Genomic DNA, 27,024 nt, shown 5'->3' with positions numbered 1-27,024 from the left:
GAAAAAGTGATTCAGTGTAATTGATTTGCTAGTTTAACTGAGATTTTAACAGCTTTATCAAAATATATTGGTTAAATTTGTTTGATAGCTTTATCAAAATAAATTGGTTAAATTTGTTTGATTCGAAATAAATTAAAGATTGACCTAATTAAAGATTAAACAGCTAAAATTGTTTGATTCAAAATAAACTTCCTACCTAAACAATTGTTAACTTTTAAATAATTAAGAAAATCTCTATTGATTAGGTTTTATTTAATTTTATTTTATAATCCTACATCAAGAAAAAAAGGAAAAAATAAATTGTTTCACTTATATAAAAGAAATCTTATACTCTTATTTATATAAGTAAAATAAATTTTTTAGTGAGAAATCTTATGATCAATATCTCATACTAATTTTTTTAATTTTAAACAATTAAAAAAATTTCAACTAACTAATTCTATTTAATTTTTATTTTACAAAATATAAAAAATTAAATATAATTATTATATTTTTATTAAATAATATATTATTTTTTACCGTGCATAGTTTAAATTACGGAGATGTACCGAAAACAAACATAACTGATCTGAAGAGTTGAAACAGGATCCAGTCCGTTTAAAGAAAGGAAGAAGTGGAGAGGGCCCACAATGACCAAACGGTTGGGCAGGCTGGAGTAGAGGCTTTCGGAACGAACAGACCAGAATTGCGCGTGGGCCCCCCTTATTCTATTTCATTAACGCGCTTTCTCTGGGCCCCACACACACCCATCCTCGGTTTCTCTCTTCACACACACACAAACTGATCGAATCATTTCGTTTCTCGCACACATAGAAGCTCAACCATCTTCCTTTCTATCTCTCTTTCTCTTCTCTAATGCTTATCTCTCTCTCTCTAAAACCCTCACCGACGGTGAAGCATCTCTCCTCATCCTGATTCATGCTTATAGGAACAAGACTCTGTTTTTTGTTTTTATTTTCGATTTTGGAGCTTACTCATTGATTACAATTTGTCAATATATGTAGATTTTGCCTCTCTGTCTCTCTATCTGTGTGTATATATATTGATTCTATGTTGTTATCTGCATCGGAGACCGCATGTTGGTCTCTCTTCTTGTTCAACAACAACTTCTTCATGGTTGCCCCCACCGCCATAGCCATAGCAGCTTATTAGTGGTGGTTGTTGTTTTCTGCGAGCATCGGTAATGTCGCAGAAGCGGCAGCAAGAGGACTCCAAGGGTCGTTCGGAGGGCAATGGGTCCGATGAAAAGCGTCGCAAACATCCTTCTTTCAGAAGGTCTCTCTCTCTCTCTCTCTCTCTCTCTGAAACAAATTGGATTGGATGCGATTTGTATTCTGAAACTGTTTGATTTTATTTCGTTTGATTACTTTTGGATTGGAATTGAGTGTGTTTGTGAAAATGGTCTAATGGGCTCTCTGAATTCTATGGGGGAAGAAGGAATGAATAAAAATAGAATAAAATTAGTCCAATTTGGGGTTTAGGAAATCATTGCAAGAAGTGGGCGTACTGTTGATTTTAAGAGGTTTTGAATAGGTTGGCGTTAAAGAATTTGTGGGTTTTGGTTGGAGAATTGTGTGTTTGAAAACTTGTTATGTTGGTAATGCTAGACTATTGCTTAACATTATTATTATTATTTTTTTACCTTGTAAGAATGTGCGATTTCTATAGTACAGATGAAGTGGCTGTGGACGAGTGTCACCATGTAGTCTTCTTACTATTGAGAAAATGAATGAGTTTGCTTTGACAATTAGTCACTATAAGATAGTGTTTGGTTCACTTGAATTGAGTAGAAATGGAATGATCATTCCATCAAAACGTTCATTTCTATTTTTAGTTGACTGAAAAAAAATGAAAATTACCTTGCAAATGGAATCATTACTCACCATTGTAAAGGAAGGATCATTCCATAGGAAATTTCAAGGAATGACCATTCAATTTCATTCTAGTGAACCAAATGGAGCATAAGTATTTTATGACGAATTTTATTTCTTTGATTTCTAACCCTTTGTTTGATACATTTTTAGCGTGGTACTGGAGGTGATGAACTTGCGCAAAGTCCAGCGTTACATGGAGCCAGTTCTGGAACCCTTGATTCGTAAAGTTGTAAGTGCAAATCCTCAAATTGTTTCGGTTTTTTCGTTACAATTATGAAATCCAATGTGTTTTTTTTGTCAGTGTTGTTCTTATTCAAGAATTGAGCTAAAAATGTTTAGGGAAAATTATACTTTACTTCCCCATTTATGATCCAGTAGCACTTTATCTCTGTCTTTTAAAAATAACCACGTAGTGCGTACCTTTTATGCTATTTTGACTGCAATGTAATGTTAACTCCATTCATGATAGTTAAAAAATAACCTTAATAACCCTCAGCTATTGTCTCTTTTTCTTTTTTTGTTTACACTATTTTTTTAGCTTAGGGGTTGTTTAATCGCTTATTAATCGCTTAAATTATATATTAACGCAAATGGCCTTAATTTTATAATCTAATTTCTAACCTTTTAAAATAATTTCTAATTTATCAACAACTTTAATTACATATATTATATGTACTTACTGGTATACATACGGAGGTGAGAGAGGAGTTATACATACACAAATGCCATTTTCACAAAAAAAAAAAAAAAAAAAAAAGGATCTCTGTCATTCTTTCCCGTTACAAAACCTCACGCACAGTTTCATTCCAGTGATAATTCTATGGTCTTCAATTGTTGCTTATGAAATTGATAAAACCCAATAAACACACTACTCCAAATACATGAACTAAAAACTGAACAGTTATCAGATTAAGCCACAAATGCTAATCGTGCTTCAATACTCGGTAGAAATCATAGGGAAGCAATAAATGACCCTTATGGAAAATTCATCTATAATAAAAATTTATTCAAAAGCTAACAAAAAAGTATCTGTAAATTTGAAGTTAATGAGATGACACTAGAATTATAGATGCTTGGAAGGAACTATGAAAACTTGGAATCTAAGACAAATTCCAAGGATCTTTTGTCTCCAAATATGGGTTCTCACATTACATGTCATAGTGAATTACTCTCAGTGGGAAATCTCTATAACCATTTTCCAAGAAGGGAAATGTTTCTAGCCACAATGTTGCCAATGGCTAAACCTCCTTTCTCCTTGGGAAGATAAACTATCTCCCTTTTCACTAAGTGATCCTTCTTGCCTTCATCCTTTCCTGCCCAATAGAAACTCTCTCATCAATTTTTCAATTTCTTTGCAATCCTAATGAGTGTCTTGAGCAATGACAAACAGTAAATGGGGGGATACTACTTATCACATATTGCATTGAGGTATTTCTACCCCCTCGATAGCAAAGCTTTCTTCCACCCCTCCAATCTTTTGTGATGTATAGGTGTTTTTTATGATTTAGTTTGCGAGATGGAGGTGCACATTGTAGAGGACTACTTGTCCTCTTTGTGTATTTCTTCTTTACTTTAATGTAAAATATAATTACTTTTTGTTGCCTATCAAAAAAAAAAAAAAAAGTGAAAAGTGAATATTCACACTTCTTCACACTGAACTTGAATGTGTCGAAGAATGATATTTGAATGTGCAATGAAAAGAAAGGGAAGGAAATCTGTAAGTGGGATTTTTCAAGAATGGAATGGGAAGATTTCTATCTTAGTATTACTTTCAGTTGAATGTAAAGATTTGTAGAAACTAGGGTTAGGATTAAGAAGAGAGAAAAGAAGAAAAGAGAATATGTGGAAATTAGGTTTTGGGTGCTTAAGCTAACCCTTCACCTCAGCACTTATTTATATTAAATTCAAGTGGTACAATATGACAAGGGCAAATTACACTAACGGTCCCTATAGTTTGGGGCTTGAGTCATTTTGGTTCCCAACTTTTCAATTGTGACACATTTGACTCAGAATTTTGAATCTTGTTTCAAATAAGGACAATTGAATATACTATTGCTTAATTTCAAAGAAAAAATCATCAATTTGATAAAATGTAAACTAACTTGATAAAAATAAATGTCAAAAAAATATTTTTGAATGTTTAAAAATTATTTCTACCCACTAAAGATTAAATTATGTAAAATTGTTAAATCTTTTAGACATTTATATATTTATTTATTTATTTATTTATTTATTTATATCAAATTAATTTTTACTATGTGTTTGGATGATGATCATATAATGGGTAGTTTTTATTTTCATTAAATTAGTTTCTATTTTTTCAAAAGTCAAATATGGCGACAACTTTAATATCATTATTAAACCAATCTATTAAATCAAAAATCTAAAATTGAAAACATTTCATATATTAAATATATCGATTACACATTATAATCCTAACAACCACCCATTATATGGTCATCATCCAAACGCATAATAAAAATTAATTTTGTAAAATAAATAAATAGATAAATGTGTAAAAAATTTATCAATTTTACATGATTTTATCTCTGATTGGTTGAAATAATTTTTAAAAATTAAAAAATATTTTTTTGATATTTATTTTTGTCAAATTAGTTTATATTTTATCAAATTGACGATTTTGCCCTTAAAATTAAGCAATAGTATCTTCAATTGTCTTTATTTGGAATAAGATTCAAAATTTAGGATAAAATGTGTTACAATAAAAAAGTCAGGGACCAAACTGATATGAATCCCAAACTATAGGAACTGTTAGTGTAATTCGCCCATTTGACAATAATAACCCTCATTATAGAATTAAATAACACACGACTATTCTAACACTCCCCCTCAAGTTGGAGCATAGAGATCGAACATGTCCAGCTTGGATGACAGGCGTTGAAATGCAGGAGGAGCTAATGTTTTAGTAAGAATATCACCCCGTTGATCATCAGACTGAACATAGGGAGTCACAAGCTGTTTCCATAATAACAAATTCCGAATGAAGTGACAATCAACCTCAATGTGCTTGGTGCGCTCATGAAACATCGGATTTTTGGAAATAAAAATAGCCGCTTGATTGTCACAACACATGGACATAGGAGTTGGAACAAGAAGTTCAAAATCCTGTAGAAGAGATGAACCCAGAGCATCTCAGATTCAGTATGGGCCATAGCATGATATTCAACCTCTGCACTGGAGCGAGCAACAACATGTTGTTTTTTACTTCGCCAAGTAATCAGGTTATCACCAACAAAGGTACAATACCTAGAAGTGGAATGGTGATCAGTACGACTACCAGCCCAATTAGCATCACTAAAGCCAGTGACATGCAAAGAAGTAAAAGGACGATATAGGAGGCCTCGTCCAGGGGCACTCCTCGGGTAACGCAAAATACGAACATGAAAGCGAGGATGGTGAACAAAAATAAAATGATCAGAAGTGGAACGCTTAGACCTATAGGCAAGCATAACAATGCTGAAGTGGTTAAACCAAGCACGTGGAGATTGCTTCCGTCCATACAAAGCCTTTCGTAGGCGATAAACAAGGTGCTCATTACCAGGCACAACATAACCAGGGGGTTGATCCATATAGACCTCCTCTTGCAAATCGCATGGAGAAAGACATTTTTGATGTCAAGTTGATATAAAGGCCAAGAACAATTGACAACAACAGAGAGAAGTATCCGAATGGAATTGAGACGAGCCACAGGAGAAAAGTCTCAAGATAGTCAACACCATAGGTTTGGGTGTATCGCTTGGCAACCAAGCGAGCCTTAAGGCGTTCAACAGAGCCATCAGGAAGATACTTAACGGTATAAATCTAACGGAAATGGCAGAAATTCAAGAACAACTTTCCCATGAAGAAGATGACGCCATTGAGCAAGCCAGAACAGCTCTGCAGCAACTCCTCAAAATCCAGCAACTCAAATTGGAGGCCATTGCCAGAGCTGCCACTAACGACAATCAGTACGGAGATAAGCTACCCGAAGTTCATCAACAGACATGTGAACTGAAGGAGATCGATAATGAGTTATTCGATGTCGTCATGCTGATGAGGTTATTCCGTTACTGATAAGCTCAAAGTCTTAATCCCCATTATTGATCAACAGTGTCTGTCAATAATGCTGATCAATAATGCTTGAAGAATAAGGAAGAACGTGGTGGGTTCCCGTGTTTGTCCCAGTGTCTGTCAAATAATATTCCACTTCAATCACTACTCAGTTGCCCACTGAGAAAAGCTGTTGGAATATTAGTTTGTCGTATGTAAGATATTTTCAAGATAATGGTTTTCAGTGCTGTAATGATAAGATTCTTGATAAGGTTTGCGATAGTGCGACGATGAGGCCCAATGAGCACTCGGCACGTATCCCCTAACTTTATTAAGCTTATCCCTTATGAGTCTATATTGGAGACTTCTATAATCACGTACAAATTGTCATTCAAACTCGAGGATATGAAAATTGGCAAGGAGGTGAAGCCAATCTGTTGATCACACGAGGATTAGCTACAAAGTCAGGAAGATTGTTCATAGGAGAAGAGTTATCTTCTAAGCTATGGTCAAAAATGCCTGGTGACCTTGGAGAACGGATCAAGAAAGGATTTGCCGAACGACATGGAGCAAACACAATTGGCGTCGTTCCTCGAATTCTTTATGCTTACAAGTACCTCGAAGCTGAGTGCAAGAATGTGGCATTCCAGAAGTCACTCAGAAATTTGGACTTCTGCAGGGAAATTCCTATCCCTGGGTACTACAAGGAACCAGAGAAGAAGTACGGAATTCGAAAAGCTACCACCTATAAAGGGAAGCCACATAATTCTCATGTCCGAATTGACAAGAGAAAGTATTTGCAAAAATCCAAACATTGTAAATGCTATTTATGTGGAGAAGAAGGACATTATGCAAGAGATTGCACAAAGGAGAAGAAAAATGTCAAGAGGGCGGCTTTGTTTGAAAATCTGGGTATCCCTGACGATGTGGGGTTGCAACTTTATTTCCCCTTGCCCAATTGTTGAGCCCAAGAAATCCATCTGAACAGCTGCGATCTTCATTTTTGTTGGGCTCAGGATTAGCCCATTCTTCTTACAGATTTCAAGCATGGACTGGATATGCTTTGCATGTGATTTTTCATCAGGAGAGAAGACCAAAATATCATCAATGTAGACTGCAATATAGTCTTCAGTTCCTTTGAAACATAAGTCCATCTTTCTCCATGTCGTTCGGCAAATCCTTTCTTGATCCGTTCTCCAAGGTCACCAGGCATTTTTGACCATAGCTTAGAAGATAACTCTTCTCCTATGAACAATCTTCCTGACTTTGTAGCAAGATGTAGATAATCATTCAGGAACTTAATGATATCCTTCACATCTCTACATGACAGTCTTTCAGGGTCACGATAAGCTTCTTCTTGCATTAGGGTTGAACCTTGATAAGGATCCTCCAAGGTAAACACAGTTCTCATTTGAGAAATGATATTCTGTGTACCTTCATTCCCATCGCCTATGGCAATAAGATTAGCATATTCATCAGTGTATCTCATTCGCCATTGCGTCCATATTAGCTTCTCTGTTTCTCCAAGGAGATTTTCCATAAACAGGAGTTTATCCCGAACATCAGTGAATCCTTGAGAAGCAACATAAGATCGCGTAATTGACTCCCATCTCATAAAGGCATCATCAAATTTTTCAAGAGCCTGTGGAATGACAAACATGGCTCCTGTATGATGCATGGCAGATGGCAAATTCCACATTTCATCTTTAGCTCCTCGCCTGAAATTTGATCGTCCTGCCGAATATGAGGGTCTTTCCGGGATATTTATAGATGGACCTCGTCCCGTTGCCGGTGGATAGCCTGGGGGCCCCATTACTGTATCCTGTGGAGGATTGTAATGAGAGGTAACTGCTGATGATGATGATAATAGATAATGAGGTTGTTGTCGTTTTGCAATCAACGCTTCCAACTTCTTTATCTGTGGGTACTCCGTCTCCGCTTCCTCTTCCATCATAGCAATTATACTGAGTGTAGAGTCAGAGTCAGAATCTTTTGGTCTATACTCCAAAGCCTTTTCTTTCCCCGTGCTTCCAAGGTCTTTAATAATTTCCTTAGGTATTATGGAACTCACCTTTTTGAAGGGCTTACTGCGGCCTCCTGCCTGTTGCCTTCTTACGTCTTTTGTTCTTCAAATACCACAAGACAAATTATTAAACCTTAAGATGGTTATAGATAAAGTTTTAGCATTAATTCCTTCCTTTGCCCTGACAATAAATTAACACTTTTGCCTTGATATGCATAAGATTACCTTTCTCAATAATTCATTAGATACAAACTTTGGAAATTAAATATATCAATTTGGATAAAATATCATACCATCAGAGGCCTTTGCTATCCTGAATGAAGATTAGTTAGCCATAAACAAAAACTAGCTCTGATACCAAAAAGGGGGGATCGTATAAACAAAATCTCAACTAAACAGGATAAGTAAAATAAGAACTATAGAAATTTTACAGACCTGATTAAGCTAAGATTACAAGCTGGAATTACAAGCGGAAGACTGACTGAAAGCTTACTCACTCTATCTCAAGTATACAAGTGTAGTTGTTCTAACTTCTCTTGATGTTTGAGTTCCTCAACTTCGACTCTATTTATAGACTCATAAGGGATAAGCTTAATAAAGTTAGGGGATACGTGCCGAGTGCTCATTGGGCCTCATCGTCGCACTATCGCAAACCTTATCAAGAATCTTATCATTACAGGACTGAAAACCATTATCTTGAAAATATCTTACATACGACAAACTAATATTCCAACAGCTTTTCTCAGTGGGCAACTGAGTAGTGATTGAAGTGGAATATTATTTGACAGACACTGAGACAAACACGGGAACCCACCACGTTCTTCCTTATTCTTCAAGCATTATTGATCAGCATTATTGACAGACACTGTTGATCAATAATGGGGATTAAGACTTTGAGCTTATCAGTAACGGAATAACCTCATCAGCATGACGACATCGAATAACTCATTATCGATCTCCTTCAGTTCACATGTCTGTTGATGAACTTCGGGTAGCTTATCTCCGTACTGATTGTCGTTAGTGGCAGCTCTGGCAATGGCCTCCAATTTGAGTTGCTGGATTTTGAGGAGTTGCTGCAAAGCTGTTCTGGCTTGCTCAATGGCGTCATCTTCTTCATGGGAAAGTTGTTCTTGGATTTCTGCCATTTCCGCAAATGTGATTCCGGAGTCAAAGGTGAATCGATCTTCAATCTGTTGGAGAAGAGATTGGTACTGTACAGCATGGGGATGAAACTGTCGACCAACTCGAGCAACTGATGGAGCTGTTGGTTATGATTTAACATCAATAGCCATGTATATAATCCCAGCCCAAGGAAGAATGCTGATGAAGAGCAGTCATTTTCTCATCTATAGCATGGTTCCATCCAGAGCTAGACAAGGCTTGCCGATAAGAGGTTGGAATAGAAAGAGAAGAGAAACTACAAGCAAAGGAAAGAAAAATAGGAGAAACACAAGCGTAAGAAACAAGTTGGGAAATAGGATGTTAGTGCAAGTACGTTTACCTCAACGCAAAGCAATAGGCAAATCAAGAGAGTCTGGAGGAGATGATAGGATAGGAACCTTTGATAAAGAAGATGAACCAGCCAGGCTATAAGCAACAACACGTTGAGTTTGGGATCTCTGGTAGACCTATAATGGGGAGGAAGGAGGTGGAACAATAACATGAGAAGATGTTGGTGAAGGGGAAGGAGAAGAGGACATATCTGGCACCGGAAGAGTTGGAGTGGGGGTAGAAGTAGAAAAAGAAGGCTCCCCCTCACGACAAGAGATAAGATCAGGAGACATTTGGTGACCATGTGAAGAGAAGAAAGGAGTGGACTCAAAAAAAAAAAAAGTGACATCAGCACTGACCAAGTAACGACAAGACTTAGGATGGTAACAACGATACCTTTTCTGTGTACGAGAATACCCTAAGAAAACACACTTACGAGCACGAGGAGACAATTTATCCTGACCGGGATCAAGGACATGAGCAAAGGCTACACAACCAAAGACATATGGAGAGAGAGGGAACAAGGAATGGGTAGGATATAATAGGGAAAATGGTGACTGATTATGCAACACAACTGAGGGCATATGATTAATGAGAGAGCAAGCGGTGAGCACATCATCACCCCAGAAGTGTTTGGGCACCTGCATGTTAAATAACAAGGTATGAGCAACATCCAACATATGTCGGTGTTTCCGTTCAACAACCCCATTTTGTTGAGTAGTGTGAGTACATGTAGTTTGCTGAATAATACCACGATCAACACAAAAGGAATCAACAATAGACTGTGTATACTCTAAAACATTATTTGATCACATTAACACGTTTACCAAACTGAGTATGAATTTCATTATAAAACTTAGAAAATATAAGGGGTAACTCAGAGCGCTGACGTAATAAAAACAACCTAGTCATTCGAGAGAAATCATCCACAAAAATAACAAAATAAAAAAAAACCCATAAAGTATGAAAGTATGAGGACTTCATATGTCCGTGTGGACTATGTCGAAAGACTCAACTCACGGCTAACACTACGACTAGGAAAAGAACTACAGTGATGCTTTCCAAGTTGACAAGCTTCACACTCTAGTGTAGACACAGGACTCAAACTAGGAACAAGAAGTTTAAGCTTGGCCAAAGACGGATGTCCCAAACGAAAATGCCACTGCAGGGGAGAGATGCCAGCACTCAAAACGGATGAAGTAGGAATACAGGAGTGGGTATTATCCAGATAATATAAGCCCTGTTGCTCATGCCCCGAGCCAATCATTCTCTTGGTCTAGAGGTCTTGTAAAACACCAGAAGTGAGAGAAAATGTTATGGAACAGTGGAGAGCTTTGGTTAATTGACTAACTGACAGTAAATTAAAGGGAAATTTAGGGACATAGAGACTTGAGGATAAAGTGGTGGTAGGGTGAAGTGTATCCATACCACGAACTGGTCGGGATGACCCATCAACAAGAACAATATTATGGGTAACAGGATGTAAATCATGGAAAATAGATGAATTCCTAGAGATGTGTGAACTAGCGCCAGAATCTAGGAGCCAAGGTTGGCTAGACTGAGTCATACATGCAATATTACCTGAACCAGCCAAGTAGCGGTGGATGATGGAGGAAGAGTAAAACGAAGGAGTGAAGTAAGCTCTGTAATTTAAGTAGTGAGTGCCTCATGAGAATCAGACGAAGGAGCAACATGACCAGAGGAAGATGTTTAGGAAGAAAGAGCTACATCGATGACCTGATGCCCATCGTCAGGCTTACCATACTTCTGCCAACACTAAGGTTTAGTATGACCAATGGAACCACAATGAACACATTTTCGATCACCACGAGAAACGGAACTATGACCACTACAGTTCCCACCACCACAAGAAGAGCCACCTCCACGAGCACTATAACCACGAGAACTATGATGTGAGCCACGAGAGCCATAGGTGCCACGAGACCCACTGTGAATGTTACTATTGCTAGAAATCATAGTAGAGGAGGAGCTAGGTAGAGGAGTGGAGCTAGGGATAACAAAAATCTAGCCCAATGAAGACCGTAATAAGCGGGAATATGCATTAGCTGCTGAAGGTAAATTCTTACTTGCCAAAATTTAATCCTTGAATCCACGCAAATTTGAATCTAGAACCAGTAAGTAATGAGGCAATCATAAACTCTTCCCAATTTCGCTTCTGTTGAGTCAAATCTGTAGTAAAGGGGCGATGTTGCAATAATTGATCCCATAAATTTTTAAAACCACTACAATACTCAGATAGTGGACAACCGGACTGCTTAGTAGCAAAGATGGTCTCATACAACTCATACACACGAGAAACATTACTCTCTTGGGAAAAAGACTCATCAAGAGAGTCCTAAATCCCCTTAGAGGTTTCACAAAACTCAACTGTGGTGGCAACATTCGGTTCCAAGCTATGCCATTGCCATCCCATTGTAAGTTTTCTGAATGAAACTCTATATAATATTGAATCAATTGAACAAAGAATACATCACTTATATAGAACACTAATTCCTAATCTTAAACGGATACATCACTAATATAGAATTCTAATGGATATAGAACATCTAATAGATATAGAACACTAAGTCCTAATCCTAAAAGGAAAAAGGAGAACACTGAATATAGGCATATTCTCACACCCCTGCTCAAACTCAAGGTATTTTAGCAGAAAACACTGAGAGTTTGTTAAGAAAAAATAGAAACCGAGCAGTGATGTGAGTCTTGGTGAAGAAGTCAGCAAGTTGTAGAGTCGAAGAGATAAAATAAAGCGAGATAAAGTCAAACTGTAGATGTTGACGGACGAAGTGACAATCAAACTCAATGTGTTTTGTCCGTTCACGGAAGACAGTGTTATGAGTAATTTGAATGGCACTTCAGTTGTCACAATAGAGAGAGGTCGGAGAAGACTGAGGGACGCCCAAGTCAGATAAGAGATCACGAAACTAGACAATTTCAGTAGTAGTATGAGTCATAGGACGATATTCAGCTTCGGCAGTAGAATGTGCAACAACAATTTGTTTCTTGCTTTTCCAAGAAATCAGGGAACCGCCAAGAAACATACAGAAACCAGAAGTAGATTTACGATCATTAACATCACCAGCTTAATCAGTATCAGCATAGGCCACCAAATCTAAGGAAGAAGGAGGAGAATAACAAGCCCTAAAAGATAGTACTGCGAAGATAATGAAGGATCCGAAGCAAAGTAACCCAATGTGTAGAACGAGGAGCAGAAACGAACTGACTAACCACATGAACAGTATAGACAAGATTAGGGCGAGTAACTATTAGATAGACTAAGCAACCCATAAGCTCCCAATATAACGTAGGATCGTCCAGAGGAACACCATCAATAGTGTTGAGCTTCACATTAAGCTCAATGGGGGTATCAAAAAGCTTAGTGTCAGTAAGTCTGATACGATGGATAACCTCGTTGGCATACTTAGCCTGGGACAGAAAGTAACCCTTGGGAGAAGAAGCCACCTCAATACCAAGAAAATACCGCAATGGTTCCAGATCCTTCATTTCAAAGGTGTAGAAGAGATGCTGCTTGATCTTAGAGATAGCAAAAAAGTCAGAGCTAGTGATGATTATATCATCCACATATAATAAGAGAGCAACAAAATTAGCCAAGGTATGTCTCACAAACAAAGCAGAGTCAGAAGCAGAAGGATGAAACCCAAGCTCGGTATTGGCAGTCTGAAAGCAATCATACCAAGCACAAGTAGACTGCTTCAGACCATACAGAGCACGCCAAAGATGACAAACCTAGCCAGAGGAATGGTGAAGACCAGGGAGAGGACACATGTAAACCTTCTCAGTGAGATGACCATTAAGAAAAGCATTCTTAACATCCATCTGACAAAGAGGCCAAGAACAAATAGCAACGATAGAGATCAAAGTAAGGACAGTAGTCATCTTGGCAACAAGAGCAAATGTCTCTTCATAATCAATACTATACTCCTGGGAGAACCTTTTGGCAACTAGACGAGCTTGGTAGCGCTCAAGAGAAACATTAGAATGAGTCTTGACTTTGTTAACCCATATGCAACCAACCAAATTCTTACTAGCAGGCAAAGGAACTAACTTCCAAGTACTAGTTTTCTGTAAAACAGACAACTTAGCCTCCATAGCTTGAACTCGATGAGGATCCCGACAGGCCTCCTTGTAAGACTGAGGTTCTAAGCGGTTGAGAAGAAAAGCAGCAGTAAGAATTGTCTCTCCCCAGAATGGAGCCGTAACTGAGGCAGAGAGAAGAGACCTAGCTGTCTTAAGGAGATGATGGTGTTTACGCTTAGCTTGACCATTTTGGGCAGGTGTATCTGTTAGAATAGAAAATTGTTAGAATAGGAAATATTAGAATAGGAAATAGTTGGTTGTATTCTTATTCATTCCTTTGTTGATTACTCAGACTATGCATGTAATTGACTGAATTATCAATATAAAAGGGAATGAAGTTTAACTCGTTCCCTAACTATTTCTCTTCTCTAAAATTACATGGTATCAGAGCCTAAACCCTAGCCTATACCTTATTCTTGTCTACTGGTGGCTTTATCTTCTCCAGGAGCCCAGTCGGCCACAGTAGCCTCTCATCTAGACCATCGTCTGTCATCCCACAGTCCATCCAGGCCATCGTCTGTCTCCTAGGGGGTCTGTCAGCACTCTAGGGCCTCACCCAGGCCATCGTAAGGCACCTTAGGGCCTGCCGACAGCCTCTCTGGCTTCTGTCGACATCTCCTAGGCAGCCGTCGACTTTCTCTCGACTGTTGACTCTCTCTCGCAATCGTCAACTCTCAGCGTCGTCTCTCTCTCTCTTTTCTTATAAAGTTGTAATGTGTTGGCTATTCCTTCACCATCTTTCGAGTTTGTGATTGACACTGGGTTTGAGGGTTACTTAGTAGCATATTCATGGCAGATTTCACTAAACTATCTAGCGTGGTCGCAGAGTTTGACCATTTTCTTGAAGAGTAGAGGGAAGATAGGGTATGTTGATGGTAGAATCCAGGCACCCCTCACCACAGACCCGAGTTATGATCAGTGGGAGATCACCAACTCCCTTATTATGGGTTGGTTGATATATTCTATGGTCCCGGAGATTGGAGAGGGCTATCTCTTTATGGATACTGCACAGGATATTTGGGAGGCCGTGAATACCACTTACTCTCGGAAGGGGAACTTCTCACAGGCTTTCAAGTTACATCGCTCCATCGAAAGGTCAGTACAAAGTGAGATGGCGATCCTTCAATATTTTACCTTCCTTAGCAATGGGTGAAAGCGACTTGATCACCTTCAGGATTATAAGCCTGTCTGTCCCACTGATTCTGCCAGTTACCGAACATTTGTAGCGCAAGAGAGGGTCTTCAAGTTCTTGGAAGGCCTTAATGTGGAGTATGATCCAGTTCAAAACAGAGTACTTAGCATGGATGTGCTTCCTTCTCTCCAAGAAGCTTTTGCTTTTGTGCAGAATGAGGAGAGTCGCCGCTCTGTGATGCTTCCTTTTACTATTCTTGATCGCTCGACCTTGGTTTCTGCACCCCCTCGCGATGGAGACCATGTGACTCGTGGTTCTTGTTCTTCCTCTGAGAAAGATAATCTTTTTTATGACTACTGTCGTCGACTTCGCCACACATAAGAGACTTGTTGGAAGCTATATGGGACTCTTTCTGGTGGCCGAGGAGACCGTACTGGTACTCGAAGGGGTAGGCCTAGTCAGTCTAGAGGCCGAGGGGCCAATGCTCGGGCACATCGTTCAGACACTATTGAGCCACCATCTTCCTTTCCAGTTGTCTCCCCTGCTGCTGATGTTTCGGGGTTATCTGCCTCAGATTTTGAGATTGCTATTCGCCATTTGTTGGGCCATCGAGCCTCCACTTTTGCTACAGGTGCACCCTCTTCTTCTTTTGCCCATTCAGGTAACTTGGCTTCCTCCCCGTGTGCATTGCTCTCTCATATGACTGTACCATGGATTATTGATTCTGGTGCTTCTGACTCTATGTCTGGCTTCTCTAATTTATTTTTAGAGTATAACCCCTCATCAGGTCAGGAAAAAGTGCGTATTGTTGATGGTATTATGTCTTCGGTGTCTGGGAAAGGTTTAATTCATGCTACCTCTTCCCTCCCTTTATCCTCTGTCCTCCATGTTCTAAATTTTGATGTTAATCTTTTATCTCTAAGTCACCTTTTTCAGGACCTCATTACGAGGAAGAGGATTGGCAGTGGTAGAGAGGAACATGGTCTCTACATTTTGGATCAGACCAACAAGCTGGCTCACTTATCTCTTCAATTACCATCCACCAAGGAAGACATTTGGCTGTGGTACCGTCGCTTAAGACATCTCTCTTTTTTATTACTTAAGCATTTATTTCTTTCTATTTTTTGAGAAAAATAATGTGTCAGATTTTCAATGTGAATCTTGTCAACTTGGAAAACAACACAGGGCCTCTTTTGCTCCTTCTCTTAATAAAAGTTTAGTTCTATTTTCTTTAATTCATTCTGATGTATGGGGTCCATTTTGTTTTGTGTCTTTGACCGGTAAAAAATGATTTGTTACCTTCATCGATGATTATTCCCGGGCCACTTGGGGTCTATTTGATGAAAGATAAAAGGGAGGTTTTTTTTTTTTGTATTTTAAAACTTCCATAAAATGGTTTGTACTCAGTTTGGAGCGGTTGCCAAAATTCTACGTTCTGATAATGGAGGGGAATATATGGACTCTGGTCTTACCACTTGTTTCGCCACTCGTGGCATTATTCACCAGATTTCATGCACTAATACCCCTCAACAAAATGGTATTGCCGAACGAAAAAATTGCCATCTCCTTAATATCACTCGTTGTCTATCATTTGAGATGCGGGTTCCTCGATCCTATTGAGGGGACGTGGTTCTCACTGCTGCTTATTTGATTAATCGTCTTCCTACCCGAGTTCTTCAAAAACAAACACCTCTTCAAGTTTTGTTCGGGTCTACTCCTTCAGGGTTCTCCATTCCTCCTAAGACTTTTGGCTGTGATTGCTTTGTTCATAATCATTCACCCACTCGTGGTAAATTGGATCCCCGATCTCTTAAGTGTGTTTTTCTGAGTTATTCTGCCACCAAAAAAGGTTATAGGTGTTATCATCCTCCCACTCGCAAATGGTTTATCTCCATGGATGTTACTTTCTTTGAGTCTCAACCCTATTTTCCGACCCCCCCGGTATCACAGCCATCCCTTCAGGGGGAGCCTTGGTGTGAAGAGATTCTTATTCCTGTTAAACAGATAGTGGATGATGAGCCAGCAGTTGTTGAAGAAAAGGAAGTAGACAAAGTTTATATCAGGGACAAGGACATACAACAAGTCACCTCGATGAAAGAGACTACTTCTCTTCCTCTACTGCCAACTTCTTCTCCGGATGAGTGTCCTGAGTCACCCACCTCTGCTAAGAGTCCAAGTAATTCTGATTCTAGTGCTTCTATTCTTGCATTTTCAGATCTTGATGTTCCCATTGCTAATAGGAAGGGCGTTAGGTCTTGTACTCAGCATCCTATTAGTAATCATGTTTCTTATTCTCATCTATCTTCCTCATATAAAATTTTTCTGTTTAAAGTGTCTTCTGTGAGTCTACCTACCAATTTTCAGGATGCTCTTTCTATTCCTGAATGGAAACATGCCATGATGGAAGAGATGAGAACTCTCAGCAAGAGTGGCACTTGGGAGTTAGTGGAGTTACCTAGCGGCAAAAATCCAGTTGGGTGTAAGTGGGTGTACACAGTAAAACATAAAGTAGATGGTTTCATAGAACGATACAAAGCAAGACTGGTTGCTAAGGGCTTCACTTAGACTTATGGGGTTGATTACGAAGAGACATTTGCACCAGTTGCTAAGATGAATTCTGTGGGAATTTTACTCTCTCTTGCTGCAAATTTGGATTGGCCCCTTCATCAATTTGATGTGAAGAATGCCTTTTTTCATGGAGATCTAGCAGAAAAAGTCTATATGGATATTTCTCGTGGTTTTGACGATACTAAGTCCAACGGTAAAGTATGCAGGCTCCGAAAGTCCCTTTATGGGCTAAAGCAGTCTCCTAGGGCTTGGTTTGAAAGGTTTACTCAAGCTATGCTGACATATGGGTTCAAGCAAAGTCAAGCTGATCACACTTTATTTGTGAAATACTCCTCACATGGTAAGACCACAGCTCTTATTGTCTATGTTGATGATATTGTTCTGACAGGAGATAATGTTGAGGAGATTCCTCGTTTGAAAGAATACTTGGACAAAGAGTTTGAAATCAAAGACTTAGGCTATTTGAAGTATTTTTTGGGCATTGAAGTAGCTAGGTCCAAGGATGGCATGTTCATATGCCAGAGGAAGTATGTACTTGACTTGCTAAAGGAAACTGGAATGCTTGGAGGTAGACCATGTGATACACCTCTAGAACCGGGCCAGAAACTAAGTGAAGATCAAGAGGGAGGTCCAGTGGACAGGGGGAGATACCAAAGACTAGTGGGCAAGCTCATATACTTATCCCACTCACATCTAGACATTACCCTTGCCGTAAGCATAGTGAGCCAGTTTATGCATGCTCCTAGAACTTCCTACTTGGAGGCTGTTATGAGAATCCTGAGATACCTGAAGTCTTCTCTTGGAAAGGGTCTCTATTTCTCAAAACATGGCCATCTTAGTGTGGAGGCATTTACTGATGCAGATTGGACTGGCTCAGTCACTGACAAACAATCAACTTTTGGAAACTGCACATTTGTGGGTGGCAACCTAGTCACATGGCGAAGTAAGAAACAGAATGTAGTGGCTAGATCTAGTGCTGAGGCAGAATTCAAGGCTATGGCTCAGGATGTATGTGAGTTACTATGGATTAAACTATTGTTGGGAGACTTGAGAATCTATCAGACTGACTCCTTGCGACTATTTTGTGACAATAAGGCCATAATCAACATAGCTCATAATCCAGTTCAACATGATAGAACTAAGCACGTGGAGATTGATAGGCACTTTATCAAGGAAAAACTCACTAGTGGCACTATATGTATTCCATTTGTGAAGACCGGGGCCGAACTAGCTGATGTTCTCACCTAGAGACTAGGGAGCAAATCTTTTCATGGCATTCTCAACAGGCTGGGCATGATAGATATCTTCGCACCAGCCTGAGGGGGAGTGTTAGAATAGAAAATTATTAGAATAGGAAATAGTTGGTTGTATTCTTATTCATTCCTTTTTTGATTACTCAAACTATGCATGTAATTGACTCAATTATCAATATAAAAGGGAATGAAGTCTAACTCATTCCTAACTCTTTCTCTTCTTTAAAATTACAGTATCTGTACAGGAAGTTTGGTGAATGGTACTCAAATTGGCTAAATACTCACAGAATTCATTTTTAAAATATTTCTCACCTAAGTCAAACAGTAACACTTTAATTGTAGACCCAAACTGAGCAGTAATCATAGACTGAGAGGTACGGTATATCTAATAAAAATCGGACTTATGAGTCATAAGATAAATCCAAGTGTAATAGGTGCAGTCATCAACAAATGACACATAGTATAGTATGCAGGACTCTTTTTGGTAAGAACAGGAGAAGGGCCCCAAACATCAGTATGAACTAAAGAAAATGGTGTATCAAATATAGAAGTACTTTTACGAAAATGTAAGGTTGTCATTTTGGCAAGTTTACACCCCCCGACATTCAGTAAGTTTACTAGGAGAAACTTTACCCAATATACCTGACTGAGTTAAAGACCGTAAGCGGTCAGTAAACAAATGCTCTAATCTAGAATTCCATAAGTAGAAAGGACTAAATAAAGAATCTAACTAAAAAGAAGAAATGGCAGTTGGAGAGGTTGTCATAGGCAGATGCAATGCAACCTCTCCACCACATAGAGGTCTCACTCAACGGCCAGTCCTAATCTACTGCTTGGACATTCGATCTTGCATAGAACAGACAGAAGAAGAAAAGATAATATCAAAACCAGAGGTATCAAGCTGACGATAGATAATAAATTGACAAATAACTGAGAAACATAAAAGATAGATGGAATAGAGACAACAGACATAGCAGATGGTAAAACTGACCTAACAGATCGAACGTACATAGCAGACCCATTAGCAGCATTAACAGTAATAGGAAAAGGAGGGGGAATACAATTTTGAAGTAAGAAGAGATGGGGAGTCATATGATAAGAGCCACCAGAGTCAAAAATTCAGTCAGACGAAGAGATACCTGAAGAAGACCCAAGCAAACCTGAATGAAGAGAGGAAACAATGGAGGCAGACGAGGATGGCTGGGAGGTAGACAGTGTATGTCGAAGCTAACTAATCTGAGCACTCAAGGAAGCCAAGTCAAAATTAAGAGTTGGAGCGGATGTAGTAGAACTGGCAGGAGCCTGAAAATTACTCGGAGAAGAACAGCAAAACTGGGTCCGAGACTGTTGAGAAGATGAGCTAGATAGACATCCCTTCTTGGGACAGTGATACTTCCAATGGCCCCTCTGATGGTAGAAGGCACACTGATCAGAAGCCAAACATCTCGTCCTGGGTCTAGCAGAATCCAAGAAGTTAGATGGAGAACTAATAGCCTGAGTCTGATCACCTAGCATCATAATGAACCAAAAATAGAGAACTGATTAGGTAAAGTGTAATAAACAAAAAATTAGGGGGCTCAAGTGTACTAATCCCAAAATAGAACCAAATATCAGGGGCCACCAAGACCTCACAAGCAGAGTCAAATGAAGATAAATCAGAGTGAGAGAGATCAAGCAAGCGTCGCACGTCTAGAACCAAGTCGGCAACAGAGGAAACAAGTCGCGAACCAAGTGGGTTTGTGAGTCAGAGGAAACAAGGTGAGTCGAACCAAATGGCTATGATGCGAAGTCGTGAGGTGAATCACGTAGGTTGCGAGTTGATAGGCCGCGATTTGAACTCAGATGAGTCGCACAAGCAAGACGAAGCAAAGGGTGAACTCATGACTCGAATTCGATCCAATCTAGAAATCAAAGCAGAGATGATTTTGAACTAGAGGGAGAAAACTTCGAACCAGAGGGGACCTTCAAATTGAAAGGAGAACTTCGAACTAGAGGGAGCTTCGAACAATCAGAACTAGGGTTTCAGACACGGCTCTGATACCCTGTAAGTTTTCTGAATGAAATTGTATATTATATTGAATCAATTGAATAGAGAATACATCACTTATATAGAACACTAATTCCTAATCCTAAACGAATACATCACTGATATAGAATTCTAATAGATATAGATCACTAAGTCCTAATCCTAAAAAAAAAAAAGAGAATACTGAGGGTGTGTTTGGATTGTGTTTGTAAAGTAGTTTTTGAGATAAAAAGCACGAAAACTTGTTTGGTTTGCCTTTTTTCAGAAATGACTTTGAAAAATTATTTTGGGGAGAGTTTTAAAAAAAGTGATTGATTTGATGTGTATGAAAGAGAAAGTGATTTTGGAAAGTAGGTAACCAAACAAAATTTTGAGATTTTTCTTGAAAAAATTTGTTTGGTTTGATTACTCTTGAAAATTTGTTTGTAAAGAATTTTTCTCAAAATTTTTTCTGAAAAACAAACCAAACAAGGCCTGAATATAGGCATATTCTCACACCCATAACACAAGAATCTGAACTAGACCAATCATCATAATTTGTATCTTTAATTGAAGGAGGAAGCTCCGTAAGGAAGCGTAATTTTTTCTTTCCACGCAAAAACACCTTCACAGCATGTGCCCAAGCCATGTAATTCAAACCATTCAATTTCTTGGTAGCAATAGATTTGGGCAAATCATCATCTTTAACTAATGGAGGGTGAGACACATCGTCCTTAATCAATGGGGTTTTACTTTCAGCTATGAGATGCAAACTGTTGAACACAATCAATAGCAAAAGACAGAACTAGGTAACCACTAACTCTCTGTTTGGCTGAAACCACCACCGAACAACCAAAATGGAACAAGGCAACACTTCTACCAACAATAACCAGGCAGCAGAATAATAACAGAAGAGAGGCAGCAGAACAGGAACAGAAGAGAGACAGCAGAACAGAAAAAAAGGAAGGAGACGAACCTCTAGAAGATTAAAGATCACTGCTGGTGCACAAAAACACAAAACAAACTCCAAAGAAGGCCTCAGAAGGTGCAGTCGGCTCCCATAGGGTAGAGCCTAACAAGCAAAACCACCAAACAAGGGATGAAATCGCAGATTGCAGAAATAGGTGCCATAAATCCGAAAAACGTTCAAAAATCAAAAAGGCACATCAAACAACTTCAAAAAATTCCGCAAAAATCACCATAATTCTCAGAAGGCAAAACCGAGTAGGCCCACAAGTTTGCCGGAGCACGACGTCCGTACAGATAGTGACGTCACGTTGATGTCATCGTACAGAAGATGACATTAGCACTTCGTAGTAACCTAGTGCTGATCTCCAGGCTCTATTGAACACTTATGTGAGTAAAATCGGTGCTCTGATACCAAGTTGAATATAAAGATATGTAGAAACTAGGGTTAGGATTAAGAAGAGAGAAAAGAAAAGAGAAAATGTAGAAATTAGGTTTTGGGTGCTTAAGCTAACCCTTCACCTCAGCACTTACTTATATTAAACTCAAGTGGTACAATATGACAATAATAACCCTCATTATAGAATTAAATAACACTCGACTATTCTAACACTTTCTATGTACATGTTATCAGAGTTCAACAGTTTGTTAGGCCAGTTAACTACTGAATTGTGAAGGTTTGTGCTGTTTTTTCTTTTTTGACAATTGCTCCAGGTCTGAATCTGTTGCATTGTTCATACAACTACAGGTGTCACACAAACTAAGTTGTGAGAAAAGAGCATTAAAAGAATCATATCTCATAAAATTTGACAAGTATGGTTGGAGTCATTGGACAATATCATTTCCATCACCATCCTCTTCTTCTTTTTCTTCTTCTTTAGTACTTTGTTTTCTATTTAATAACTAGATACAGCGAAATATTTTAATGGAAAATGCTGCCTGGTCTTATATTTAATACCTTTGATGCTCTCTTTTGGTGTTTATAAGTTTTGTTGTAAACTTCTGTGAACGGAAATAGGAATTTGCAATGGACATCATTTAATAATGATGTGTAATGACTACTTCGATAGATTTATAATTCTATGTTGAGCAGGACATTTGAATTCTTTGCTTTTGTAGAAATTTACTGATCTGATAATTCCTTACTCATTGTCATTGTTTAAGCTTTAACTCTACTATGTAACTATGTTGGATATGACTGCATGTTACCTGCCTAATTGGTTCATTCTGTGAAGAAACAACTGTTTTTTTGGGTTCTACATAGTTCTTTCAGTGCACTAGTTAAATTGTACAGATGCTACCGTATTAGGTGACTTGATTTGTGTGGTGTAATGATATCCAAGAGCATAGTGAATGCCGTGTGATAGCTTCTTTTATAGATCTTGTCTTAAGTTTTTTATCCGCAATATACAGCAGTAGGTACTAATTTGATATAGTATTCTCCTTGATTCTATAGTGGTTTCTTATTGCAGCTTAAATTGATTGCAGACCTGCTATTTGTAACTCATTTATGTTAACATGGGTTGACAGGTACAAGAAGAAGTTGAATTGGCCCTAAGAAAGTATTCGACCAGTATGAAGTGGTAAGTTGTTAGACCCTACAATATGCGTCATAGCATAGTTGAGTTTGATCATGTCTGCTTGATGGTTGCTATTTTTGTTTAGGAATGGTGGGAAAGAGATCCACTTCTCTGAATCGAGAAGCTTACAGTTACAGTTTGTTCCCAAAATCTCTCTTCCTCTATTCACTGGAACTCGTATTGAAGGAGAAGACTGTAAGACCTTAACAGTGGCTTTAGTTGATGCTCTTACAGGACAATTTGTCGACTTTGGGCCTGAGGCCTCAGCAAAGGTGGAAATAGTAGTTCTTGAGGGAGATTTCGATGGTGATGAAGGAGGCAATTGGACACTTGAAGAGTTTCAGAATAACATTGTTAGAGAAAGGGAAGGGAAGAAACGCCTTCTTACTGGGGAAACAATGTTAAGTCTTAAAGATGGCATTGGTTTTGTGGGTGAGATTTCTTTTACAGATAATTCAAGCTGGACTAGGAGCCGTAAATTTAGTCTGGGGGCAAGAGTTGTGGATAATTTTGATGGAATCAGAGTAAGAGAAGCAAAGACTGAATCCTTTATTATCAAGGATCACCGTGGAGAATGTAAGAACTTCTATTTTCTTATTTTTCTTGTATAATTGTTACCAAATTACATATTTTTGTGCTTTCAATAGTAGTTGGAACAATGATCTTATTAATGCATTGCCTGAATTGCTCCATGAATGGAAAACCTAATTGCAAAGATCTATGTGACCACTGGGGGAAAGGTTAGGCGACGGTAGATTCAGTGGGATTAGTTTTCATTCTTTTTTCTTTTAAACACTTGTATTTCCCGATTGCTTTTAGTGACCCACAGTAGAATGTGATACCAAAGATAGATGGTTCACAGCATGTGCAAACAATAGAAAGGATGAGCTTGGGATAGTGTTTAAATTGTGGAACTCAATGGATATAAATTTTATGCTTAGGCTCTTCAGTTCATGTAATTTTTCATTTTGAATACAGTACAATTAGTTGATCCTTGCTTTTGCCTTTCTTCCTAATATACCCTTTTTGCATCTTGATTTTACTATTCTTTGTTCTACTATTTTGTCATTTTTCTGGAATTGATTTTTGTTGGCATGTTGTTCTTGTCCTACCGTCTTCCATGCATGTGGAGGCCTTGAAAACTTAAAAGGGTAAAAAGATAAAAATGATGCGTTGTTAAGTATGTCTAAAGTAATATAGCTACTTCTCAGGAATACCTTGATTAAAATGGACTTAACTTCAGCTGTTTCTGTTTGCAGTGTACAAGAAGCACCATCCCCCATCTCTGCCTGATGAAGTATGGCGGCTCAAAAAAATTGGTAAAGATGGAGCTTTCCACAAGCGTTTGAGTAGCGAAAATGTCCACTCTGTGCAGGATTTTCTGAGACTGTTCTTTGTAAACCCTGCCAGGCTTAGAAATGTAATACATACTGTCCCTTCCCTGTATTTTTCTGTTGCAATATATTTTAGTGAATTTGTAGGTTCAACTCCTACTTTATGCATGTCAATGGGACCCTCCAATAAGTCTATTGGAATTGGCTCTGTATCAGTGGAATCTCATCAATTGGTGTGGTATATTCATATCAAATAACATTAGAATAGTAAGAACCAGCATTCTAATTGATACTAGAAAAAAGAAATTAAAGGAAATATTGAAAGGAAAAAAGGATGATATATATATATATATATATTTGTAGTTTCTTTATTTCAGACCTCTTGTATTCTTACATCCACTTCATTTACATAAATTGAAAAAAGGCCATAACAAAAAGTTATTACCCAGGTGCTAGTCCTATTAAGACCTTTGGAAAATATTAATGACATTGAAAGCTTGATAGTTCAATTTGTTGCTTGGAAAATTTGAGCTTACATATTTAAGTTTTTTGAGGTTGCTGTATTGGAAACCTTATGTACATGCTGGACAAGAGATTGTTATTGTCTTTGTTCTTTATCAAGACTAGTTTAAAATTGAAATCAGTGCTTTACAAGGAACCACAGTTTTAGTGAAATTTGAGGCTGTGTTTATGCAGGTACATGAAGTTTTGTATGACCTGTAAATAAGGATGTTCATCTCCATGAAAAGATAAACCGTTTCACTCTCCCATGAAGTGTGAGTTGCTAACAACATTTGTTTCTTTGCGTTTCTACAGATCCTTGGCGCGGGTATGTCTGCTAAAATGTGGGAAGCTACTGTAGACCATGCTCGGACATGCTCAATTGATCCTAGGTTTTACTTTTACTGTCCTCCTGGATCTCAGCGGAAATCTGGTGTGGTTTTCAATGTCGTGGGACAAGTGATGGGACTACTTTCGGAATGCCAATATTCTCCTATCGATAAGCTCTCTGAAACTGAGAAGGCATTATTTAATCACTTGGGATTGATATCTTTTTTTATTTATTACTTTTATGAAGGTAGCGTGTTGTGTTAGGCACGGACGCAACACGACCTGCCACTCTCAAACACTTCTTGACACTTGTCCAAACATGTCTTATTGTAGTTTAAATTTTATTCGACTTGGTCACACTTCACACACTTCGCTTGGACACACATGAAACACATTACAAGTTTTAATTAAATCACTTGGAATCCAATTATAAAAGAAAAATAATAAAAATTTATACATTTTCTCTTCTTTAGCATTTAGAAGAGATTAGGATTACATTGCATTTTTTCCAATTATAAAAGAAAGATAATATCAATTTATTCCTATTCTCCTTTTTACATTGCATTTTGTTAAATATGATATGACATCAGGACATAGATGACATACTGTAATTGTTTATCCTTATATATAATGTAAAATAAATATATAAATTATTTATTTTGTATGTGTTTCTCATGTGTCGTGTACATTTTTTGAAAATTTTCGTATTTGTGTGTCCGTATTGTGCTTTTTTCGTGTCACATGTCCTTCTCCGTACGTAGATTATCAGGATCATTCTAATTCCTTTATAGTCGTCTTCTTTTCTCTCTTTATTCAGGCTGAAGCCCATGACTTGGTAATAGCTGCATTTGAACAGTGGAGAGATGTAGTCTCTTTCAATGATGAGGCCTCTCTCATGGATGGCTCGTCGCGCTTGTTCAATAACGAGCTGTACTCAAACTCAGCCATGGTGGAGACTTCTGATGGGTGTAAGATTTTGACTTCTCCAAAGATTGTTAGATTCGATTATCCACAATCAAGTGTGTGTTCTCCGGATATCATGCCTTCTTCCATTTGCTCCGTTGGAGGTGTGAATAGCTTGGATGATTTTGGGTTTTTGCATAATATTGACAACAGGGATGTTAGATTTGAACAGCCTCCAAATTTCTCCAGTCAAGTTGTGAACTCTCTGCTCTGTGAAACTGAGTCCATTACTCAAACCTTCTATGATGATGATCATCTGCAGTATTTCGATCCTGATTGTTCCGTTCAATCTCTGAAATCCAGTTTGGAATCAAAAACTGAATTACGCACTTCTGTTAATGCTGTTATATTGTCTAGCTCTTCAATTTTTGCTCAGAAGAGATGGACAGTCTTAATCAGTGTGCTGAAGTGGTTCTCATCAATAAAGAGGATCGTGGCCAAAAAAACCCACAGACAGAAAAGCAGAGATACCGTTGATTGGCAACCCAGAAAGTAAAATATTTTACTGTCAGAAAATGCAAATGTATCATTAGTTACTGCTGCCCGACTGAATAGAATATTGTGTGCAGTTGTTAGAATAGGACAAGAAGTTTTTGGTTGATGTATATGCAGCGAGTAGTGCATAAATGTAGTGTAGATGCTTTTCACAGTTGTGAATGTTGAACTTGAAATTGACGCTGTAAACTGAGTTGCATAAAGATCAGTAGTTTTCATAGCATATCTTTATTTTTGAGTAGAAGCATTTGTTTAATACAAGTAGTCTCAGATACCTTGAACAAATTGTAGTAGTCATGGGATTCTTAATACAAGTAATCGATGTGGGATGCTTGATTCA

General features: G+C 38.2%; 1 protein-coding gene across 2 annotated transcripts; it reads left to right on the top strand.

Annotated features, from left to right (window-relative positions):
- The first annotated feature begins 773 nt into the window (after positions 1 to 773).
- LOC114309441 (calmodulin-binding protein 60 A) lies at positions 774 to 27,024 on the top strand. Of its 2 annotated transcripts, XM_082866552.1 has the most exons (8): positions 797 to 1,275; positions 2,025 to 2,103; positions 15,626 to 15,753; positions 23,012 to 23,064; positions 23,147 to 23,637; positions 24,321 to 24,481; positions 25,212 to 25,418; positions 26,044 to 27,024. In XM_082866552.1, exons 4-8 carry the CDS (start codon positions 23,057 to 23,059, stop codon positions 26,683 to 26,685), a joined length of 1,509 nt encoding a protein of 502 aa, XP_082722678.1. In that variant the 5' UTR covers positions 797 to 1,275; positions 2,025 to 2,103; positions 15,626 to 15,753; positions 23,012 to 23,056; the 3' UTR covers positions 26,686 to 27,024. The 2 variants fall into 2 exon arrangements, with proteins under 2 accessions (XP_028110970.1, XP_082722678.1); XM_028255169.2 differs by lacking the exon at positions 15,626 to 15,753 and having other exon boundaries at positions 774 to 1,275.

This window comes from Camellia sinensis, chromosome 4 (assembly GCF_055761805.1).
Source record: "Camellia sinensis isolate YWXY chromosome 4, ASM5576180v1, whole genome shotgun sequence".
In the NCBI taxonomy this organism is placed as follows: domain Eukaryota; kingdom Viridiplantae; phylum Streptophyta; class Magnoliopsida; order Ericales; family Theaceae; genus Camellia; species Camellia sinensis.
Note: the sequence above shows the minus strand (reverse complement) of the source record. Positions and strands in the feature narration are given on the sequence as shown.